The following is a 25,274-nucleotide window of genomic DNA, read 5'->3' on the forward strand; positions in this document are numbered from 1 at the left end:
GATGAGTCAGTCATGGACTCTACTCTCATTCCTTCCTCTATTTCCAGCAGGGAATAGCTAACGTCTCTGCCTCGCAACTTGGACATCCTGGTTTGAAGGTGGAGGAAGAATTTTACCACCCCTGACTGCTCATGAACATGTCCCAAAGCTTTCAGCTGGACCTATAGTGCTGGGAGCCCTAGCAAAACCTCCTTGAGGAGGAGTCTGAACTTTTTTCTATTCCCTGCATAGAGCCAGCTGTACTCTGACACCAAGAAAAAGGGTATCAGCCGAGTCCATGCTGAGCATCAGAGTCAAATGACTAATCAAACCACAAGCCTGACATGACAACCACTCCTACTGGATTTTCAAGTTGTTGTACATATTTGTAACAAATAGCAAACAAGACTAAGTTGATGTGACTCAAATATTTGCAATCCACTTTTTAAAGGAAAACCCAAACCCATTCTTTACCCATAAATGATATTATCTGCAAGATAACTACAAATACTTAAGACTAAAGCCCTCACTTTACACTGTCCTGTAGGTAGCCAAGAACCGGGACCAAGTTTTCCCCTCTCTCCCATCCTCCCTTATATTCTCCTGCCTAGCACCTCACACTGACTACGCTTTTGGAAGAAAGAAAAAAGAAGGGGTGAAAAAGCCATCATTCAGGCCTGAGTCCTTGAAAGTAATAGTCCCCACTGACGAATCCAGCATCTTCTATGGAACCACTATAAAGCCCATTGTCCCTGTGGCCTTCAACTGTGACACAATGGTGTAAGGACGCTGGAAGAGGCTGCATTGCAAGGGCTGAAGCTAACTGGTTTCATCAGCAGATTAGGAAGGGCAGCTGGCTAGCCTGCAACCTCCTGAAGCAATGTGACTAAGTGAGGGAGGCCCAGAGGGCTACAGTGATTGGTTTTGCGGCTTCTCACAGCAAACGACCTCCTGGGCTCAGAACTTGGGTGTCAGAACTCATCTCAAACGTGCTTTTTCTGTTGATGTTGCTATTGCCTGAAAAATTATCAGCGCTTGAAAAACAATGCTCAGAACTGCAACTGCAGCAGTGGAGCTGGCACAGACACACTGAAAAGCAACCCGAGACACTCTAGAGAAGTACCTATGTCCTGCATTACTAGTAAAACAGAATTAATAATATATGAGCGTGTGGTTTGCGGCAAGAGAAGGATGAAGGACAGCTTTTCAGCTAGCAGCTCAGCAACTGCACTGGGGAGAAGGATGGAAGCTATGAAGTTCATTTTGATTTATACCCTGTGAAACCTCCTGTACTTTGTACATGTGTTTATTTCACACAGGCTACAACCTTCTGGACTATTTCACTTGATTTTATGTAACAAAGTTACACTTATACCTTCCTGTGCTGTTTAGAGTGTGCTGCATATAAACATATAATATGGCAGTAGGTATATCAAACAGAGACTTAGAACCTGAAGGGGTGGTTCAGCTTTTTTAGTGCCCACATGGCCTTATTCAGCCATCTCTGTAATTCAGCCTAGCTCACTGTTTTAACATACAGAGACACAGGGTTGCAACTCTCCACTCTTCCCATCTTCCTTGTCCACATCCCAAGAGGTCTCAGTGGCTGCCACAGCATGACAAGGCAGCTTATAAAGACAAGGCTATGCTATTGCTTGCTGCTTTGAACAAGCCTAAATCCTGTCAAGTGCTTCTGCCACATAAACCTCTATTTTTTCCAAATGGAAAAATGGGGGGCAGAGGGGGGAGTCGAAAAGGCGAGCTTGTGCTCAGCTAGACCTAGCCGTGTTTTTTTCAGTTAACTTTGTTTCTTCTTGTAATTTCAAAAGAATTATGAAATGTTACTGCTGTCCAAAAATACTGAACTACGGCTTGACATACGTACCACCCACAAAGTTACATTTGGACTCAGGATCAACATTTTGGAAAACCGGGCCAAATCGCACCGGGAGCCAAAGCAGACGTCAGGATGAAAAAACTAGGGCTGACACAACGTTACTCATATGCTCACTGGAATCTGCTCTAAATACATGACAAAAAATCACCAGAAGCTGCTAAATGCACAAGACAATCTACAGAAGAAGTTTCCCAGAGTGCTGAGGTCATAAGCAGTGTTTTAGGCACTCTTTAACTAAAAGATTATCAACGTTACCTGTATATTACTGGGTCAGAACTTGAAAAAACGGTCAGTTCCCAAATACCGATTTCAGAGCCAAAATCCTAGATAATCTCTTACATGTGTTATGCATTCTCCTGCCATACTATTTGTTCCTAAAATTGGCTTTCTGAAAGCTCACACAAATTCACACCAGAGTAGAAGCTGATGATGACTAAAACCAAAATCCACATTATATTTTCTTTTACAGCAAACTATGTAAGGTTACTGGTCATAAGAAGCGTTGTGTTGGCATCCCCAGGCACAACAGATGGTGGCAAAAACACAATCTACCCTGACCTGAAAGGCTCAGTCCTGAGCACGACAGGGGAATCCAGACTCCGTGCTCTGCTTTGCCACAGCACTTGGCTTGAGCAAGTTTGTCCGTATTTCGCATCTCTGGTAGCGACACCTGACAGTAAACTGAGAATTAAAACTAAGGAAGAGCGGGGGGGAAAAAAAAAAAAATATCATCAAAAGGCTTTAGCTTGAAGCACAGAATAAACCCACCTGTGGTAAAGCAAGCAAGAAAAAGCACTGTGGCATCAGATGTGTCCCAGTTCATGCCGAGTATGAGGGTGAAGGCTCTCCTTTAAGACAGGTCTGTGGATTCAGTGTAATTCTAGCACTGCTTTGCTACCACTCTGTAAAAAATAACAAACCCAGAACTATCCCCAAACACCCTCTACCTGCTCAAGAAAACCCCACAACAAAACTACCCCAGCTAACCAACCTCCCTTCCCTCCATCTCAACCTTCATTGGTCATACCAATAGAAAACAAGATTTTAATCTTTGAGCAACACAAAACTTGAAAGAAATTAATTTCCTCTCACCCCCACCCCCACGAGGAATCAGTGGATTGGAGCTTACCCTTTGGATAACAAGAGCTTAAATCACCAATCCAAAAGGAACTGTTTATCTGTACTGTCTATTGAACTACAGGTGTCAAACAGTGTAAAGGCATGCTTACTACCAAGAAGAAAAGATGCATAGTGCAGGTTAGGCACAGAACAACTGAAAATTATGCAATTTATGTCTCAATCCAACCATAATTTTTAAAAAATGTCCTCAAACATACGTGCTTCTGCAGAGTCAGGATCTCTAAATCCAGACAGCACTGCCTGATACTAAGTACCCTCTAGGTAGGTAAGCTTTAATGTTCCAGTGCCTCAGTATCTTTCCCCTATTACTCATCTGACATATAGTTTATAGAGACAAAACTACAATAAACAAAGATAACAAAAGCACACAAGCTATAGTAATGTTTGTTAAAAGATGATGGCAAACCCAAATCAATTAAAAACAACACATATGCACAAAACAGTTTTTAGGGGCAAGATCTACTCTAAACCAAGATACTCCCAGAGGGTTTATTTCAGTAAAAAGGAAAACATACAGGTTTTAAACCATGTGTTTTCCCCAGAAAATTCAGAGACCCTTTCTTTTGAACCTGAAACTGTATAATGCCTCATCTTGTAAATCCCCCCTGGCTTGGTCAGACCAGACTGGTACATGAGCTCTGGACCTCCAGGGAGCCTTCACTGTTGTGTACAGTCATAAGACAGAGCTGTGACTTTGGAGAGGATGTATCCCCCGGCACCATGTACTTCTGCGGAAATAATTCCTAAGGAAAACAAACGCTACCCATCTTGGACAGCCCATTTTAAAGATTCAAGCACCAGCATCTTCTCTCAGGTACTTCCTGGAATGTGACTGATGTTTTTAGTCCATTCACCTCTAACGGAGTGTTAGAAGAAAGTGGTGGAGGGGAAGTCAGGGAGAGGGTGGCCAAGGATCTAGAAGCATCCTTGCCCCCCAAAAAAACAATCGGGGAAAAAAAAAAATCAACCGAGTGTGTTTATAAACACTCTCCCTTGCTGCTTTTGTGCTGAGGAAGCTAGGAGGGACAGAGCAAGCATACTGTGAGCGTTTTCATTCACTGCATGTGACCAGTTGAGCTTCCACTACTGAGCGACAGAAACTGTGTGGAGACACTGCAGCTGCAAATCAAGCGGATCCATGTTCTCCAACAGTCTCACCAGGCTAAGTCTTTTTCTCCCCCAGAAAATTTGCTGGTTTGAACACTTCACAATTTACTTCATCTCTTCTACTTTTAAAAGACAAACAGAAAGGTTTGTCAGCAATTTTCTCTGGAGGTAGAGGGGTAAGGGAAGTGGGCTGTTAACACCCTGTGGGCTTAATGTACTGTGATGGACAGAAAAACGACTCGTAAATTCACATTTTGCTGTATTACTTGTTAAAGGATGTGGGGAGGCAGATGGGAGAAAGACTGCATGATAACCTCGCAGTGCCTGCTCCACACTTGCTAGCTGGGATCCTGTGGAAGGAGAGATTCCTGTTAACGAGGAAACATGAAGCAAACTCTGCTGGGAAAGATCACTGTAGCGTAGGATGGGGCACGCAGTGAGACACAGCAGACTGAGACCTCACCATCCCACAGCAGTGCTGGAAACTCCTCCAAGGAGCAAGGGGCCTCCTCTCATCCAGGAACAGAGCCGTAAGTCAGTCCTGGGTGGCAATGGAAAGAAAGGGGATCTCCTAGGGACCCAGCTGCATTCATGTCAAATTTGTACAGCTGGGGAAGCCAGAGAAAGCAGGGGCGTGGGAAGAGACTTCACCTTAATGAGGAAGAGTTGTTTTTGATGGGGTTTTCAGATTTAAGATTACCTCATTTCAGTTAATTTCTTTCTGACAAAACAGACTGGGAGCCTTTTGTTTGCCCTTGCATATGCGGCACCTGATCTTGTGCCAAGGCAAAGCCCAGGCAGAGATGAACAGCCATGCAGGGACAGGCCTTAGACACACTGCTTCCAGAAGGAGATGCTCCTGCAGGATGCAGCTCAGACCAATCCCATTCTTGTCACACTCACTTGGCCCCAGAGAGGCCGTTTACAAAGAGCTTTACCCCAGACTTAAGTTATTCTGTTTTGCTGCAGCACTATTGCTTTCTTGTTTCTACTTTCTCCTGCCCCGAAGACACTGGCTCAGCTCCTGTGGCATGTGTGCACTTGGGGAAAACAGAGCCATTCGTCACTGTCAGGAGACGTGCTGTACACAGCAGGTCAGCTCTCACCTCCCGCTGCTCCTGCAGCGAGGGCTGCAAATCTTGAAAAGATGCATAACATGCACATTGCAAACAGCCATTCATCATCGCAGAGCTGTGCCCCAAACGCCCAGGCACAACCCAGCAAGCTGCTTTGGTTGCGTGTACCGAAAAGGCATGTCCCATCCCTGGCTACTTTGCAATGAGAGACAAGAGCAAAGACACAAAAAGCAAGGCAAGTGGCTGTGGATTACAGCTTCTGCTGCACAAATTATATCCTATCTCTCTCTTCTCCAGAAAGGCCCAGTGCTGCAAAGGTGGCCCATAATCATTAAATTATGAAAATGTAAGTTGCTGGGAGGAAATTAATACCAGGCATGACTGGGGAAAAGGCTGCTTTCTTGTGAAGTAATTATGAAATTAAAATTTGATCTCTCCCTGGCGATTGTACAAAGGATACGGCTGAGGTCTCAAACACAACAATACAGCCAGGATTTCAACAGAAGCAGCACAGAAGGTTTCACTAGACAAAAAAAGCTCAATTAAAAAAGGGGGGGCAGGGGGGAGGGGAGGGAGGAAGGATGACTTTTTGTAAATTACATGAATTTGACTAAAAGGTGCAATCAAGCAGGTTACGGCACAGGGTTTGCCGACTTCCAATTACTTTTTACAAGTTGGAATCAAGCTGTTAGGAAATGCAGCTTATCTGAATAAGACTAATAATGCTAAGCTAATTAGAACCACAGGCATTAGCCAGCAGATAAATTCAGGCTGAAAAGAGGGACACTGTCACTTTAAATACTGCCTTGGGATCCGTGGAAAAGCTAATGAGGAGTGTCAGTTGGGGCTGTTTTATTAGGTGGTTCTCCAGAGAATATAGCCCGAGGTTTCTGTAGCAGGGCTTCTGCGCTTGATTCAATAAATCAATTTATATTAAAGGGGGGTGCAGCGCGGGTGCCTGCTCCATAAAGCATTTCTGTGGCATTGCTCAATCTGCTCAGGCACTCCTCGGGCAGGCTACCTGAACACACTGTCAAAGGACATCGAGCCCAGAAATAAAGAATAAGATAGAAGCCACATTGGCAATATTTGTTGAAATCAGCTTGCGCATTACCAAGCAAAACATGTACGTTGGCTCTCACTGGGGTATTCTGGATGCCCAATAAGTGATTAATGAGAGCCTGGTTTTTGTGAGCCGGAGTCTGAACCGCAGACGGCAAGGCAGGCTGCACAATGAAAGCAAAAGGCATCCATCCCAAACAAAATAAAACGGCTTGAAAAGTGAAGTTGCTTTTTTAATCAGATGCTTAGAGGCTGAAAGACATTCCCTGTTGGAAAGAAAAGGGCAAGCGCAGAGCAGGCTGGCAGCTTTCCAGGCAGTGGACAATATTGACTCTAGAATAAAATGGGTTTTGCTTAGTGCTCGCCCCAGGGCACCAGCCTCCCTGCTTTGGAATAATTCACGTGGGCGGGCGATTCCCCAGCATGGGTTGACCCCTGGGTGGCTATGTGCCACAGCCCCCCCTTGCCAGACACACTGAGCTGGCAAGTGCTCCACTGCCGCTGCAAAGAGGGCAGCTTGCTGCTGCCTTGGGCTTTATCCCGCAATGTGCGGTGGGTACCTCACCAGCTTGGACTGTGTCTGATGGGATGCAGCTCAACTCCATGAACTCCTGGAGAGCAAAGGAAGCCGCCAACAAACCAGGTCAAAACCAGACTCGTTATCTAAGGATCTTTCACCACCCTAAAATCAAGTCAAAAAGCTAAAGCTTTGATCTGGACACAAGCAAAGAACTCCTCTGCTTCCATGTGAGCAGCAGAAAGGCCGCTGTTTGCCTTCCAAGGAGGAACATAAAATTAACTTTGAAACCACCAAAGCTGATGCCAGTGGACAGTGCCTTCTGGATGCCTTTGGTTAAGTGCAGCACTGTATGGCTCCTCCATTCCCAGGGCAGGCTGAGAGGGGAACCCTGGAAGGAGCCACTGAGGAATGCAGTAAGTGAGAAAAACAGGTTTCGGGAAGGTGTCTAGGATATAGTCAGCAAAGTACTTCAAAATTGTTGACACTGGATTCACCCATGAGTAAGGAAAACCTAACCAACCATGTCTTAACTTTTCTTTAAAAGGCAGAGACAGAGAATACTAATTCTGTGCAGTCCTTTAAAGGAACAGTTATCATCAGGCCTGCTTTTTTCCCCCCATATAATTCTACCTCAGGCTACCCACACCCCCTTTTAGCGCTGGCAGCACTTTGCGTAAGTGGCCACCAAGTCTTCCCTGATGCTTCTGTTGCCAGGACTTGCCAAAGCTACCAGAGGTACCCTCTTTCTGATACAAATTTAACCTCTGTAAGCCATGGGCCTGAAAACCCCAGCCCAGAGACTGAGCTGTGAAAGACTGTCAGTAACACAGATGTCTGCCAGTGAATTATGGCTCGCGACAGCTCGGAGGCTTGTTCTGCTGGAGACACAGCTCTTAAGATGCCTTGCCAGCTACAGTACGCATTTTGCAATGATTGCTCAACCACAATGCACATGGGGCAAGGGTGCAGAAGGGGCAGCTCATGGTCAGCTCCCTCCTAAGTGGGATTTATTTTAGATACATTTAATACAGTGGATTTCTTATCCCAACTGCCACTGCAGAGAAAGGGTGGGAGAGCTGGAGGGAGAAGGGAAAGGCTGGTCTCAAAGCAGTTACACGCAGCCCGGACTAGTGATGTGGTACACATTGCTGGATCGGCAGTTGTCCTAATGCTGTGGGGAAACTTGGCAGTTCTGCTACCACTGTGGGCTGTTGAGACGTGGAAACTTCACATAAAAAAAAAAAAAGGAAAGAAAAAGCAAAAAGGAAAAAAAAGGCCAAATGCATTATGACAGACCCAAAGACAATAACCTTTTGTAATCCAAACAAGCTGGGCAAGCTGAGCCATTGTTGAGAATCTGAAAAGCTCCAGAGCACAGGAGAAGGGTAAAAATGAAGAAAAAAAATTATCATACAGCTTCTAATGGAAAACACAGGAAGTGTCCTGAATTTTAAAATAAAACAGCTTTTTTTCCTGAGGAAACATCGGATCAGAGAGATTTTGAGTTTTATGCCCTCTCACTAAAGGATTCTGTAATTAAGTGTAAGAGTGGCTGTTACATCACCTGCACCTCTCTACATGCATGTGCAAATGTCAACATACAGTGAAGTCACTGACCAAAAAAAAGGTTCAAACAATTGATCTTCTGTGTTGTAAGTGATAAAAGTTTGGCAGTGTTTTAGCATATCAGGCTCTGGCTGGTCAAAGCTCTACCTGACATTTTCTGGAGAAGGAATTTATATGCTAATCTGTTCCTTATACCAGATATTGTCCTTAGAAACAAATGCAGAATCGGCACGTCCTTGGCCACTGTGTCCTGATGCATCAGTTAAATCTAGGAATTAGAAAGAGAAGAAAACAGAAGCAAAATGCTTGAAGTGGAAAACAACCACTGTGAAACACCAGCCACCTCAAACCATCATCCCCGATGGTCCACCAAGCTGGAAATCTAATGTCTTGTCCACAATCTCAACCATTAAAACTGACCCAGACTTTTGGACAAAGAGAAACAGATTGCTTCTTCTCTGCTTAGGAGATCACTGCACACAATTTGATGGAAAACAAGACTCCCTTAAGCAAACACCCTGCAAAAAGAAACGGATCCTTATTTAGAAAAGCTCTAATTTAGGTAAATGTATGGCGTTACAGCAATTCCCTCACCATCTTACTGTCCTGAGGCAAACAAAGAGGTAACTAGCTGTGGGATACAGAGCAGCTAAAAAATTCTGATTCTTTTATTCAGGACAAAAACGTATCCCCCATTTTCCACTTCCAGCCAGAAGTCAAAAGAAACAGCAGGGAGAGGTAGCCTCACCACAGTCTCTACATATTTTTGCTTGCCACATGTTACCTCTTTCTGGGACAACACTGAAGTGAATCCAAATTTGAGCTTTCAAGTCACAGTTTAAATTTTTATTCTGGAATAACTGCTTACAGCTAGGTGTATTTGTGCTAAACCAATGGTAATTTTTGCATTCACCATATCAGAATCTGTAACTGGATCAACATGTGTCCTACACTTCAGGAAATTCAGAAGAATCAACAGGAAAATCAGCTCTCTTCTCCCTCCTGCCTTATGCTAGAGTTAACGGAGTTCACACACCAGTACTGAAAAATAACACATTGAATCAAATCTGCCATCCATTTAGACTTATCCAAGATCTTCTATCTTACTCATTATTTTACATATAAAACTTGCATTCTTTCTAATTCATCTTTCTTCTAATGCCAAACAGTATTAGCTATGCAATAACCATTTCAAATAAGGTGAAGTGTTATGCACAGATTCACAAACAAGGTACAAACTGATACAGAGAACTACCTCTCCATTTAATTTTTAACAATTCCAACCCTGCATGGATCCCAATATCCCACTGTGATATGTGACCGTGACTGGAAAAAATCACAGTAAGCAGACTTCCACTGAGCTTTTTGACATGGCTCTCAAGTTCATTTGGAACCTCTAGAGTGCACAAATAGTTATTTTTCCCCCTTCATGATTTACTTGGTATTTATAAACAACAAATTTGATAAGTGTGATGCCCATTCATGTAAACCACTGAATTCTTTTCAGTTCCTCATGGTCCTTCTTGTTTATTCGGAAAAAAGCTGCAGCATCACCTGCCAATGCTGCAACTTCAGCCATCCTAACCTCGTTTCTTTTCCAGACCACTAACCAACCAGGGAAACACAGAACAACTCCCCTGAACCTGGAGAAACCCTTTTTGCCTTCCAACCATCATGAAAGAAATCTGATCTTACCCTCTCAGAAAGTTCTTGGCCCATGATACTTCCATAGCTCTCCCCCAGATTAGAAGGCTCTTTTTGTTGTCATTTTCTTTCTCCCCCACCCCCTGAGCATCTCACATCTTGGAAAAGAGCTTCTGAAAGTCTACATGATGCCATTCTTCACTGATGCTTTCAGAGTCATCTGGGAGTTTCAGTAAGAAAACTCCCTTTGCAGAAACTGGGAGAGTGTCTCATAATCTTCCAAACGTTTTGCCATTAAGTCCTCAGTTGATCCAATGTTTTCATTCTGTTCCTATGCTTTTGCTCATGCCTATAGCCTTTTTAAAATGTGAAGTTGTCATTCTCAGGGTGAGACTGCATATTCTACTAGCAGCTGTTCAAGACAGACAATGACGGTTATACCCAGATTAACATGTTTTGCACAAACACTCCAGATTAATATTAAACTTGGATCTTTTTTCTGCCATTAAGATATCATTATATTTATGGTCTATAAAGTATGGGACAAATCAGAAGCATGTGAGCATCCAAGTCTTCAAACCTAAGAGTTCAGGCTTTTTAACGCCCTCCATTCTTTCCCTTTCTGAAAGGACATTTGCTAAGGATGCTAAAACACAAACAGCATGGAAGTGAAGACCATTTGCATATAAAGGGCTTTTGCCTTTATAGGTCACACAGAGAGCCCACAACAGCAAGGATTAGGGCTTCTCTAAGTGAGTGGGAATTACTTGAGAAGCAGCCTCTTGAACAGACACAAAACAATGAAGACATTTAGCCAAGAGACAAAAAACTCATCATTCTTTCTGTCTTCACTTCAATTAAGTCAATGCTGTTCATTGAAGTCTTTTCATTTTAGGCTGGCTATGACTTATTCAGATAGGCCTGTCTCTAAAACTGTTCCTGAAGGGTTACCCAAATCAGGGGTCAGCTGCAGTAGAGTACGGGAGGCAGCTCTTCCTTTCTGCAAGTGTTCCTTGGCATGCAAAGGCATGACAGCCTACTGATCCAGATTCTACAAAAAGCTGCTTCCAAGGTAGGAAAGTTGATAACGTTTCAGGAAGATCCCCTGGCATGTCTTCCCCTTGACATGCTTGCTCCGCTTTGAGTGCCTGCACGTTAAAACAAACCTAGATACTGGCTCTGGAGGGAGGTCAACTTATTTAAAACGTTAACTTCTAAAGGAAAGGTACATCTGAAAGAAGGAAATACCTTCCCCTTTAGTATGTAGGCATACACCTTCATGTTTGATGCAGTTTACACTGATCAAAGACACATACAAAGCAGTCGTTGGTTGGCAAGAAGGCTGACCCCATGCTGAGACGGACATGTTCTTACCAGCCAGTCATGTTGAAGTCACGGTAGAGCATCCTCTTTCCAACTTCCTTGCGCTGCACCCTCCGTGGAAACTCTAAATGTGTGAACTCATTTCCCAGCAAGTGGGGCTGCATGTAAGCCTGTGGGCAGAAACCAAGCCACAGATACCACACAAACGTCATAGAACAAGACATCATCTATTTTTAATGAGATAGCATTACCATCCCTTCCTGCTCCCTTCCCACACACATTCCCCCCCCACCCCCCATTTTTAAATAACAGATGATGAGCTCCATTTCAGCAAATGATGTGCACATACACCAGTTCTGACACTGCCCCACTGTCCGGCAGCAGCCTCACAGGGACCAGACCTCTTGCCCCCAGAATCCTTCACTTGTCCCTGCTCCTCAGCATCTGGAATGGCTAAAGTACATCTCATCCACTGACCCTGAAGGAGTCTGCAGGGCTTTGTAAAAAGACCACATCTCCTTTTGCAAGTCAGCAACCTAAGAGAAGGGAACAATCAAAGGATAAAGATATGGAGCAAGCAGGCACTTGCACGAGTGTGTGTGGAGTGAAGCTCAAGCTTTTGACTCCCAGCTCAGCTATGCCAACAATGAACACAACCTGATATTACTACCACACTTTAATTGTCACTGCCTCAAGAAAAATGGTCCCTTTTACCTGCTCAGTGTGCTGCACCCCATCACACACGACACTGCAAATAAACATGAGCTGCAGAGCAATTTATTTTCTTGTTTTCTAAAAACTACTTCCTCCATGCCGAACAGACTTCAAGAAAAGGAGCAGCAATTTTGTGTCACAACCAGAACTAACGTTTTTCGTGGTGTTAATGTTTGAATGCTGCTGCTGCTGCTGTCTTTTTTGGTGTGCTGCTCTGCAGATGCTGGGAGGCCTCTTTGCCAGAGCCATGCCCAAGGCTCGTATTTTCCGGAGTTGACTGTACTCGAGAGCATCATGAGGCACTTTTTCCACAGCACAAATTTTTGGTTTGAATTTATACACAGTTCACCTGACACAATAGGGTAATCCTAAACATACCGTATGTCTTCTTTCTGAAGTAAACCTCACTCACTTTTCTTTAGTATTTGTATAAATAAGCCTTTCTTGTTCCCTCCCCAAAGCCTCACTGTGAGCAAGCTCTTCTGAAGACACAGATTGGCTAGGGAACTGAAAAAAAGTTACGTTTCTTAACCTTTCTGCAAATAACTCTTTCCTTATCCAGACAGTTAAGGCAATAAAGTCTGTCTTATCTCCAGGAGCAGCTGCCATCAGGGCAAACCAAATGAGCTGGCTTTAGTTTGCGGGTTTGTCATAAATCTAGCACTCATCAAAGGTGAGCGGCAGGAAGCAGTGGAAACCCTTATTGATCTACCTGGCAGCTATCATGCAGATACTTCACAATAAAATATTTCCTGCATTTAAGGGCTGAGCCTGCTCCCACTCAATTTAATAGGAGTTGGATCAGGCTCAGCATATCACAGCACTAACCCTCCATCAGCTTGTCCCTGTTCCGGTCGCCAGACATCCTTCCAGAAAACACCTCGAGCTTGGCTGAAACAGGGCTGAGGGAGATTGCTGTATGTAGCCAACAAGATTGGATTCTACTTTCAAGAGGCAGCTTTCAAGCACACAAGTGTGATCTTGACGTTGTGATCCCTTCCTGGAACAGGAGCTCCATCAAATTCTCTCTTCGTGTACAGTTAATGGAATTACATTTTTTTCCCTTCAGTCTACAGTCAGCCAAGGTCCCCTTCTCCACCCAAATACTGTTTTCAAGGACCCTCTCATTAATCACTGTTCTTCATTACAGAAATGGTTGAGGAGCACTAGTGACTTTTGAGAGGTCTAGCAGTATTAGTCTAGATGATGCTTTTCATACTTCCAGAACTCTGGATTCTTTACCTGAGAGTACACGTAAACTTTTTATTTATTTTCATTCTAGTCACAAAAAAGATGGAACATCCCTAATGATTTATTTGATGCATTGCAACACATTAACAGCAGAGAACTGGAGCTGGAGGTTTTTTGGTATTTTTTTAATTCCTTCTAGTCTATGATATTGTAAATAATGAAGACCATTTGCTTTGAAAGTGCAATTCAGTTCACTTTTAAAAATGCACAACCCCTCTTGATTAAATCATTACAAACCACTTCTAGCCAACGACTACTGTTGCCCGCTCACAAAAAAAGAAGCCTTATTAAAAGCAAAACCCCCCTCATACCTGACATCAAAATGAAGTTATTTAGCCTTTAGATTATGAGATTACTTATTAGGCTGGATCACAGGTCCAGAAGAAAAAAGTTACAAGCTTTTAGCATTTCTCCCCTTGAAAACAAGAATTTCCTTTATTGAAAAGGTAAAGCAATTGGGAGAGACTGCATTTCATAAAGATTTACTCAGATGGAAAGTCTGAGGTCACAAGTGAAATAAGATTAATAAAGCTGGCAGAGTTACTAGTGGACTGCTAATGTTCAAATAAGATTTCTCTTCCGCAGCCAAGCCTCAATGCTTGACTTACAATCCAGGGATCTTAACTCGATTCTAATATTTTTGGCATCAGTGGAACAGAGGGAAAAGCGCAATTTGGAAGCTTCTGGTGCCTGAGAGCTGAATTCTTATGTGAAGAAATGTGGATTTTTGTTAGGGGTTTTTTTTGTGTTTTTTTTTTTACCCTTTTTAACAGTTTTTTTTCACACTTCAATGGTATTTCTGCACATAAAACTCAGCTGCAACTTCCAGTTGGGTTTGTCAAGAACTGTTCTCCTTTTACAAGGCAGGACTCTTCTTCTCCACCCCAATCAAACTGTGCTGGGCAGAAGAACCAGAAAATATATAAAACAATGCTTTGAAAATCTACAGATCTTTCATGTAGATATGCAAGCAGGCACCAGAACTCCCATCAAGTGATCAAACAAGAAACAAAAGCAGTAAGTGAGCTGACTGCCAGAATTTCATCTGTGATGAGGCACCGTATTTTCCATTTTTTCATTTGTTTAGTCCCGATTTGCAAGAACCTTGGATCAGAAACACCATTCAGAGAACTTAAAATTTAATAAAAAGAGTGATTATCAAATACTTCTCTACATCCTTATGAGTTATATTCAGTGTTATTCTGTGTAATGGAACTGGAATATTTTCCATCATTTTTCTTTCAGGAGCTATTGCATTTTTTTGGCTAAAATCTGGCATAGTCTGTACCATGTGTTTTTGGTACTCTGCCATTTAATGGTGTATTTTGTGGCTGGATGTATTACATTCAACATTAGTTGTTTAAAATGGAGTCCACTCAAGGAAATATTAGTCACATTTCTTTCAAAAGGCCATTTACTTCCTGCTGTGTTTCCTGGTGATCAGCAAAGCAAACGTGGAATTAAGATAAACCTGGACTTACATAGGTGGCAGGGAACACCGCATATATGTTACCGTACCTCCACAAGGCCTGCTGATGCCTTTTCCAGCTCCTCCAGTACATGCTCCTCTGGGATATCACTGAAACTAGTGGTTTCACTATATTGTGTCATTTTCAGAATTGGTGTTTTCTCCTACGTCATCTCTTACAACTTTATCCTCTAATAATACTGTGCCATTTTCTCCAGTAGGATATTCTACTATACAGGACTACCATTCACAAAGTTTTGCAAAATACTCAGCCATTATCACGTGGACATGTTTAAGCCAAACAGAGATTAAAACTAAGGGAGGTGGTAGAAGGAAAGAGGGAAGTGAGTATCAAATCCAGCTCTGGATTGGCGTCTCATCTTATGAAAGGCCAGATCCTTTCCATAAAACCACGTATCTTTTACCACAGCGTCAAGCAACGTGTCAGATTGCCAAAGCAATCCTATGCTAGGTGATGCAGGGAGCCAAAAAACTGTAAAATAATTAAGACTCATCTGACTTGTAATTGAAGCACTGAACGGCCATTTAGAATATCTAGGTTAATTTCCTCTTCAGGTTTGGGTTCCCCAAGCATCCTTCAGCAGATAAGTCAGTATTACTTAGTTCTTACCTGAATAATGAAATAAGAATAGGTCCTCTTTGAACCCATGCCTGTCTGGGCTCATGAACCTCTTTCTGAACGGGGCCAAACATGAGGAGCATCCATGACTCACTGCCACTGATGGCCACCCAGTCTCTACTAGTAGTAGAGCCTGCCCTGGTAGTAGCACTGCACCATCCTTGGGCTGAGCTCCAAACCTTTGGGGCACTGTCTGGCTACATGCACGGACACAGTACGCAGTAATGCCATGCTGACCTCACAGGACACCTTCAAATTGCAACTTTGATAACAAACAGAAATACACCCATCTGCAATATGGTGCAGCACTCACTCATCATTCATTTTAAACACATTTTCCGAGGGAGTAAGTAACAAAATCTACGCCATTTACTGTTGCAATTTAGACTATTATGACTGAAATTAATAGTCTCCTCAGAAGATGAAAGGAAAATTGCCTCTGGCAGTCGTTGCCTGCAAAACTGATGAATCTACCAGAGCAGTTCCCAATCAATACTGGATTTTGTTTTCCCTCAAGACACACCAACACAGGAAGCCAGGGCTTTCCTGGAGTAGGAGCTGCACAGAGGTCTCCTGTCACAATACTAAAAGGAAAAGACAGACACAAAAATTCAAAAGAAAAGGAGGCTTGTGAACACCTGTCAGTGGAAGGGAAGCAGTATGGTGCACTGACCCTCTACAGAAGCTGAAGGACCAAGAGCATACCGGTGCAAGGCTTTCACGCCTTACATCCTAAGACAACTGAAGGTTTGATTGCCTTCTGCAATACTCTCACAAGTCACCTGGCACAGAAGTCTGCCTCTGCCATACAGCCTGCCTGAAATCTGCAGTTGTATGCTGTCCTCCCACTGCAAAAAACAGGGGGTGCAGGTGGAGCTGGAGGGATGACCATACCCAGAGCTGCTGGGCAGAACAACTGGGTAGTCAGCTTGCTCTTTTGAGGTTGCCAGGCCAGAGGCCTACACTCCAGGCCATTCTTGGATACATGACAAAAAACCTGCATTAAAATAGGAGCTGGATAGGGAAAACATTTGCTGTTCCCCCCTCAGTTATCCAACCAGTAGTAGCTGAAGCACAATTTTGTCTAAGTCTAGGCGGAGGACTTCAGAGATGTTCACATGACCTGAACAACTCATTATCCCACAGATTTCTTTGTACATGGGAATTAGGACCCAGAAAATGAGACCTAAACCAACGTCCTGTGCAGCCAATGCAATCAGTAGGTGCTAAAGGCAAAGGAAAGCTCCTTTGCCCTGCCTGTGCTAACTGTGTCTGCTGCACGGGGAACCAACACTGTAGCCTGCAGGCTGTAAATCCATACCCTCCCTTTGCCTGCACAGTAATTCCCCACAGCAAACAGTATCTCTGCATTTACCGAGTAAAATATTAATGCTAAAATGATTAAGTGATTTTCTTCCTATTGTGCAGGAAGAACAGCACAACATGTTTGAAACAAAGAAACTCAGCTTTAACTGCAAATAAGAAAATAAATCTAAAGTAAGTAACTTTCAGATAAAGGCAGAAGAGAGATGTTGATGGTGCAACAGACTGATAGAATCAGGGGACAGTCAAGGTGAGTAAGAATTATTTGGGATATAATCAGCAAGACAAATGCAACCTTTGGAGTGTAATGTTTATGCCAACCTTGTAAAAAATTTGTTAGGGGATTTTTTTTTTTGTTTGATGGTTTTTTAACCACTGGAGTAAAAATGTTACTTACAGACCGTTATGTTTGAAACTATTTCTAATTTTTTTTCACGCTCTTGCTGTCTTGCATGTATTTTCTTTGAACATACCCACAGACCTGGCATATTTGTTCCATGTAGAATTAAAATAAACAAACAAAGGTAAAGGAATTTTCCAAAGGAAACAGAAGAACTGCTTTTCAGATCAGCTGCTGTTTTCAAATATAAGCCAGAAAGGACATCAAAAGAGAAAAAAATCCCTTGCAGGCAATGCTTTATCTCATGTTTCCTACAGAAGTAGCAAACTCTCCAGATACTAAAGATACCTTTTACTTTAAAGGCAAACAAATTATTTCAAATGTAACTGAACTGTAAATATTTATTAGGCCTCTTTTCCATTTGATTCTCCGAATATGAATACTACCAAAGCAGTATTTCCTCTGAAATCTTCAGCTTCACGCCAATGAACCCAACAAAAAAATCAAAGGTAACAAACGCAGAAACATTTACAATTTTTCTTTAAAACCTTCCACCCCCACCTTCAACCACCGGCATTTTGCCTAGTTTCAAACCACAGTGTTTGGGCCAGGCTGAAGATAAGAAACACCTTAAGATTGGGGAATGCCACTAGCCTTAGCCTGTCCACCTAATGCCAAGAAAAATTAACAGCAAGTCTGCCTTGGCATAAGCTGAAATTTCTAAGAGGAAAAAGCAGGAGACCACAAGAAGCACAGAAGAAATCTCTCAGCCACGTTAGGAATGACGTTTTGATGAACAGCCAACCAACTGATCTGACCATCAATGAAAAACTTAAGAAATAACAGGATTGTTTGCATGAAAAACAACACTGTGCATTCTGACTTACGTTTCTTGGGCAGCAGCTCATCAGCCAACGCAACTTGGTGTATAAAGCATCCCACATGTCCTCAGCTTGTCACCCTGTCCCAGCCGTATGTGTGCTGCTACGCTAAATAAAACTAGTCTTTCTTCACCCGTACTATCCTGCAGCTACTGATGCTGAGATCGTCTCTAAGTTGGGTATCTTTTCACTGATCAAGATACTATTGGCATAGTGTTAGAGCAAATGGAAAAAACCCCTGCAATATCATTCACACACAAACAGCACTCTGTGGTGTTTTATACTGTCACAGAGCAAACACTGGGATGGACTGAAATACCTCTGTGGCTTGTTAGTTCTGTATACCCAACACCAGTGAGCTGCTGAAGGTCTGCAGCCGAACAAGGTACACAAGCACAGCCATGCTAATCAATGGCCTTCACAGAGAGGTAAGACCTCTCTCATCAAGATTTGCACCATCAGGCTTTTCTGCACATTTCCCGATGGCTGAAAGACACACATAGTCAGTCACCAGTGTTCAGCGGACACATGATCCTTCACTGAACCACAGTAACTCAGTGGCATGCGTCTAAACCTTAGATATTACTGGGCAATGCTTGTCATCAGCAGCATGTGATTTGGTCCTCAAGTCTCTTACCAGATACTGAAGTCGCTGGCGTTCGGTCTCTGGTGTGAACTCTGAAGACATTGGAATGACTTCGCCATTTCGGATTATTATAGCCCTGTAATAGTAATAAAGCATCATCAGTACAGAAACAAAAAAACAAAAAAACAAAAAAAAAGAGAAAAAAAAAAGTAAAACATACCCAGAAAACCAGAGGGTATAGTCACACTTGTTCTCTTCAGAGTCACAGTAAAATACAGCCATTTCGTTTTTACTGAAGTTGTCAGCAGAACAGGATAATAATTCCTGCCCCTGCATCCTTTAGGCGGGATAACAAAGTATATTTGTATATGCCAAGTTCATTTCAGAGCTCACAAAAACATCCAAGCAACAAAGGCAAGAGTTATTTCAGCTAATGTCCACAGGGTATTCTTATTAAGTGAAATGCAGACACCCAGAGGAGATACTGCAGAATCACTGATTGTGGAGCAACTCTTTGCAGGTTTTAATCCCAGTTGTGGCTGACACTGTCTAAACTACTGGCTCCAAATGACTCATGCAAGCACTTTCCAGTTATTGATTGGTCATATGTCACGTCAGAACATTTCTGATCCAACAGCAAATGGAAATGGCAAAGCAAATCCTGTTTAACACAAATCTAACTAGTTACCTGCCAAAAGATGACAGGTAACGGAATAGCTATAGATCAGCCAGGAGATTTCATGTACACCTCTACAAACAGCAGAGGAAATTCTCTCAAACACCTGCCTGTTGCCTCTTAACAATCTGCTATGCCACATGCAAAATACAGTCTAATTCTTCCCTGGTGTAATTCCAGAGTCTGAAACACACAAGTCACAAAAGGGAAAAATGTACCCAGTATTGCTACCACATTCTGCAGTCATGCATTCACTCACAGAATTGCGTTCTTTTATCTTACAGAGCTGTGTAAATAATGGAAAGAACAGTAACGCTTGGAGCTTTCAAAGAGCTGGATGAACTACGTATCATCCCAAAGACTTTAATGCCTGTTTTGGAGCTGCTTCTCAACCATCAACAGATTAATTCAGTGTTTGGATAGTAGCAGTGTACCAGTTCTCCTCTTGAATTTGCACAGAATTTGGTGTAGATAAGATAAGCGACTGTCACTTGGATTCTACATGTTTTAGTTGGTCTTCTTTCTGTGATCTTTATGTGCTAGCTTACTTCTCTTGGTAATCAGATAAACTTGCTGGCATTACTTCTATGCCAGGTATTCTGATGGCACTGCAATGTGACCAACAAACATGGGTAGGCACGTGAAGATGAAAACTTAACTTCTAAATTCATAACACAGGCATCTTGAGAAAACCAGCCCAAGTACAAGCCAAGTTTGTAAAATTAGCGGCATTGAGTAACTTTCCAAGTCTTCTGGATATGATATTGGGCTAAAGTTGTTTCCAAATGATCATCTTACTATTGCTACTATGCAAAAGAAAAGAGCACTTATCAGAGGAAAGGAACTGTTCACATTTCTGAGATTCACATAGCAAAGAACAGACAGGTACAGGATGGTGCTCCAATGGCAGAGGTGGGAAAAGGCTCTAATGATGAGGGGAAAACAGCTCTGCTTTGACAGATAACAAATTTACTGCTCCTGGACTTCCAGTACTCCCTGGCAAATAAGCTTGTGTAGAAATTAAGAAGAGGCAAGAGTGCAACCTACATACTGAAGGCTCCCACTGGCTCCCCACTGCTACAATCAAAAACAATATTGTGTGCTTGAAGCCAGACAGACACGGTGGTTGTAACTCATTAATTTCTTCAGAGAAATCTGCGTAGAATTTTTGATGGAAAATTTTTCTCCCTTTATGGGATCTGAATACATTACAGGCTCACAAAAGTGCTGGTCCAATTAAAAACAGTAAAGGTTTGCTGAAAGTTGTTCTTTTGGATTTCTGAAACGGTAATTTAAAAATTAATTAAGAACTCTATGACCTCTTTTCTGCAACACCTTTGCTCTTTTTCTTCCCTCCAGTTCCTAAGGTATTTGGCTTTGAACCAGACACATTTACTCAAAGACAGTGAACAGTTTATAAAACCTTTTCATATGTAATTTGGCTCACTTGAGTAGGCCTCCATTTAAAGGGACTGTGGGTTTAGTACAGCGTAAGTACTCTGGCAACAGTCTAGACCAGAGTGATCAAAGGAGCTGATCCAGCACTAACCCAAATTTACACACTAGTTTAAGAGAGCCTTAAGGGATCTACTGATCTTGTGCTTGTCTGAAAGAGCTAATATAAAAACACACATTGATATAACTGCTAGCACATCAGGCTAATTTTCTAATTATCCTTTGCCTCCCCTTTAATCACCATTTCACAGGAAATCCATATTTTAAAGACCACTCAGACCAGTCTGGGGTTCACCTTTTCCTTTGTGCACACTGACATACTTCCTATAGATGTTGATAGCTAACATTCTTACTTTCTATGGGTAGAATCGGGCCCTGAGGAACTTGCATCATATAAAAAGCAATTCAGAAGCAAGTGGACCAAGCTTTCATGGCTCATCTTATTTTCACTAGAAATTGCAGCCACCTGGGATGAAAAGCACAATCCAGCACCAAAAAAAAACCAAACACCAAACAAACCAAAAACCCACCCAAAACCCAAACAAATCCTTGGAGGGGGGGGAATGGGGGAAGTAAAGCAATGCTGTTGATACCTGATATAATAGTCTCAGTTTTATGTTTTTCATTAATGTTTTCAGCAGTTGGACTTTATTCAACTTTAAAGTTACAGCTGCTCATAAGAGTCAAATGATGTGATCCGAGGAATTAGACAGCTCTAGATATGAGTGACAGGAGGGATGCAGACGTACATGTACAGGTCACTGGTCTGAACTCAACTGTGGTGGGCTCATTATCCTCTCACCAGGCTCTTTACCTTTCCACACCAGCTGCTTAGCCGTTTCATGACAGCGAAGGGTACTTCTGACTGCCCAAGTGACAGAAACAGGCACATTCATTGGCCATCTCACCGGAGAGCCTGGGTGTGAAAGCCTGGCCTGGGAGTCACCCTGCTCAGCAGGATTTTCCCCTGTGATTGAAGAGGTGCTGAATCAGGCCCTAATTGGGTTTGAAGACTGAACTGCCCTTTCTGTGACCTCACAGTGACAGAGCTGCCAAGCACTGACTGAAGGCTTTTCCCACCAAGCAACCTCCAGAGCCCTGAATTCAATCGTCCAAAGTCAGTAACTGCTCACAGGGGGGGAGCCTGGCTGACACAGCAGTCACAAACAGCCCGGCAGCTGCTTTTAAAGACCCGCTCTACACAGTCCTGCAGGACAATTCATTTTGACTTCACATTTCCTACTGAACTAAGCAGCAACAGGGCATTACGTGAGCATTACTACCTCTGCCATGCATGAAAGATGCATGCATGCCATGAAAGAGCACTCTGAAAACATTTAGCTCCTCATGCATTGTGGAAATATGAATGTATTATTTTATACCAGAATACAGCTGTCCTATTAAACTGTCAGAAATAGCTACATAGGAAGCAAGAAGAACTCAAAGAGATGCAGTGCCCAGAGAGCATCTGATTCTGCCATGTTTAATAGTGACATTTTAATTTCAGCCACACTGGTGAAACATATTATAGCAGAGCCATAGGGCGAGCCTGCCAAAGGCAGACTGATGATTCACGTTTGCATGGAACAAGTATGTCAACACCAACCAAATATTCTCTGATGACAAGGCTGCTTCAGACCTATACCAGTCATTAACTTCTATCACCAGTGAAGTAGTAATTAAAAAAAAATGAAAGTTTTTTTTGGCAGGATAGGAAATTGTGAGTCACACATCTGCAGCCCCCTCAGTGCATTGCCCTCCATGCTCTACAGCTCCGATGCCCTCTCCACACAGCATCATCTACAGTGAGCAAACGAACAGGAGAAACTGCTCCAAAGTCTTGAGGCCACAGAGGCCTTATTTTGTCACTTATTTTGATCCCTTCTAAAAACAAACTACGGATTTCCCCCAGTCCTTTCCCCTCTTTTGAGCCCAGCTACCTAACTCCCCACCCAGACAAACTACAGGATTGTACTTGCCCTTGCATTTCACAGATACTTTCTTTGTTGTGCAGAGCATGTATGTTCACTAATCCAGAGCTGGTTAATATTCACAGAAAATGGGAATATATTGGGGGGGGGGGGGGGGGGGGGGAGGGGAAGAGTCCCCAAAATACAGCTGAAACAGCCTAAAATGGAAGAAACAAGAATTTTGTATGTCTCTTTTCTGGATCAGAAAAACTCAGTGAAGCGGCCAGAAGCTAGCTGTGCCCTGAACAACTAAATATGGAGCAAGAGATGTGCCAGTGCCTCTGTGTGTAAAACAGGACCGGCAGTCACAGCAAACCCTGCAACAGGGTATGTCCCCTCAGTCACATGCAAATGAGAAGAAACACCAGAATCTTAAAAGGCTGCATATAAATCTACAGAAAATACTACATTTATCTTTTGGATTGACATAACCATGTAGTCCATGAGGATCAGCTAAATTCACAAAGAACCTTAAGTATATGGTTATTTTCTATATTCAGATTCAATACTTTATATTTGGTGCTTTAGCATATATTCCCTTTAAAAATGTGGTGAATGAAGCAACAAAAGGGTAAAAATCTGCCACTGTGTTGTACCATTGCTGCCTTGCTTGGGATGCTGCAACAACATTGGGTTAAGGAAAAATATTAATATATCAATTGCTTTTGGATTTTTAATATGGATAAAACCGCCACCTCTCCTTGAATCAAGCAGGGCTTGGGTTTTTTTTTGGTTCTTTTCTTTTCTTTTGTGGAAAACACAATCAGCTGAGAATTGCACAGCATCCTTTCTGAGTTTCTTATGAAAAAGAAACGGGGAAACTCATACATTTTAGAGGAAGCTGTTGTTGATTGCTCTCATTTAATCATACAGAGAAAGAAACACTTTAGTGAACAAAGTCAAAAGTGTAATTTCACTGCTGTCATGGGTCTATTGGGATTCTGGTGTTCAAAACAAAGAGGCACCTCCTACTGTTAGGAGTATTCAGGGGACACCCTGATTCTATTACACACTTTTTCAGCCAAAAATGATTTGAAACGCGACATTAAACTGCACATTTCTATGACAGAAAATAAAAATCTGGTAAAGGTGACAAAGAGAAACCATTTGGAAAACCCTTTTTGACAACGTATATCAATTCTGAGCCACAGGGAGGATGTATCCACTTTGTCAAAAGGTGTTAAGCATTGCGGATTTGGTAGAGATGAAGCAGGAGTGTCTGGCCTGTCTGAAGATGTATTAGAAATATGTCAATGGAAAAGAAAGAGGGATTAAACTGACAGAAAGAATAAGGCAGGGTTTTATTACATTCAAAGGTGAACCAAGCAGTAGATTTTAATTAGGTGTGTCACAAAATAGCTCAGAAAAAAAAAATAAATCCTGTAACTACGTAATGAGTCTATATGAGTACTTGTTTACTATGGTAACTAAATGATATATCTAAAGAAGCCAAGGAAGAGCAATGATAATATCTGGTGAGCTTCAAACTAGTTTTATTTACCTTTTCTTAATTGCTAAAGAGTGAAAGAAGATTATAAAAAAATTTTAAAAAATATGTTTCCTCTCTAAATGAAGTACTGGAACTTACAGTCATTACGATTACTGATGAATTTTAATATATTAAGCCCTGGCACCTTGATTTTACTTATTACAAACTGGATTACTCTAAGTCCCACACAGACTCATTTCTCGATGTTTCTTTAGAAACCAGGTGAACAAACACCTCTCTGCACTGGCAGTAATCATGGAACTATAGTGCAAAGCCTTTAAATGATTTCCTTAATGTTATGAATTAAGGCAGGCTGGGGATAGTGAAACAAACCATTATATAATGTTTAGCTGGCATTAAAACAGGTCCCAGTGATGACATATCCATCACCATAAAACTCAGAAGTGAAAGCAGCAGCCCTCAGCAACACCAATGGAAAAAACACTCTGGCTGCCTCCCACCCATAGTACCCAAGAGATGTTTCAAAAATGCCCCAACTCCTACGCAGCATTGCTACCAAGAAGAAAACAAGTAACAAACCGGGAAGGGGGTAGAGCCAATGAAAATTGCCTCTGTCTTCATTTTCCATCCACTGCCACTCAACAGTCCTGCCACCCCGGTTTCTTCACATTTTTCAGTGGAAACATCAAGCTGTCCACAAGAATACTGTGACAGAATAGAAACACTGCCCCATTTTTCTTTCAGCTGAACAAAGCCAATGTTAAGAGGGAACACGCTTTCCTTGCTTGTGGTTCTTCCTGCAACAACGTAGTCTCATTGTCTACTCTGTGGTTAAAGCAGGCTGCTTGAATGCATTCGTTCATCACTTGGCAGAACTTCAGCTCTCTCAAGCCAATAAAAGGTGCAAGAACTTGCTTTTGGTGAATTATTAGACAAAGGCAGGATTAAAGTAATTTCCTACTGGAGTGTGCTTCGGCATTTCCTGCAGGAACAATGAAACACCCTCCCAAACTTCTGCTAAGGTCTTTTGCAGACTGCCAGCCACCCTGGCTTCTCCAAGGGTCAGCATCTCAGCAGTACACATACACCAAGTACAGCCCTGTTCCAGCAGCACATCGACCAGGCAATGCCAGGTTTTCATTCAAGGGCCTTTTTTCACATTCCCACATCAGCACAGAGCCAAAGCATGCTACACCTCTCCTATGG

At 42.5% G+C, this 25,274-nt stretch overlaps 1 protein-coding gene across 3 annotated transcripts in view; it reads right to left on the reverse strand.

Annotated features, from left to right (window-relative positions):
• PPM1H (protein phosphatase, Mg2+/Mn2+ dependent 1H) overlaps positions 1-25,274 on the reverse strand; it is a 144,505-nt gene that overhangs the window by 26,607 nt on the left and 92,624 nt on the right. For all 3 annotated transcript variants that reach the window (XM_055711691.1, XM_055711688.1, XM_055711690.1), the window contains exons 5-6: positions 18,569-18,653; positions 11,366-11,484 (exon numbers count right to left, since the gene is read on the reverse strand). In XM_055711691.1, coding sequence (XP_055567666.1) covers positions 11,366-11,484; positions 18,569-18,653 — 204 coding nt within the window. The remainder of the gene's footprint in view (positions 1-11,365; positions 11,485-18,568; positions 18,654-25,274) is intronic.

This window comes from Falco cherrug, chromosome 5, assembly GCF_023634085.1.
Source record: "Falco cherrug isolate bFalChe1 chromosome 5, bFalChe1.pri, whole genome shotgun sequence".
In the NCBI taxonomy this organism is placed as follows: domain Eukaryota; kingdom Metazoa; phylum Chordata; class Aves; order Falconiformes; family Falconidae; genus Falco; species Falco cherrug.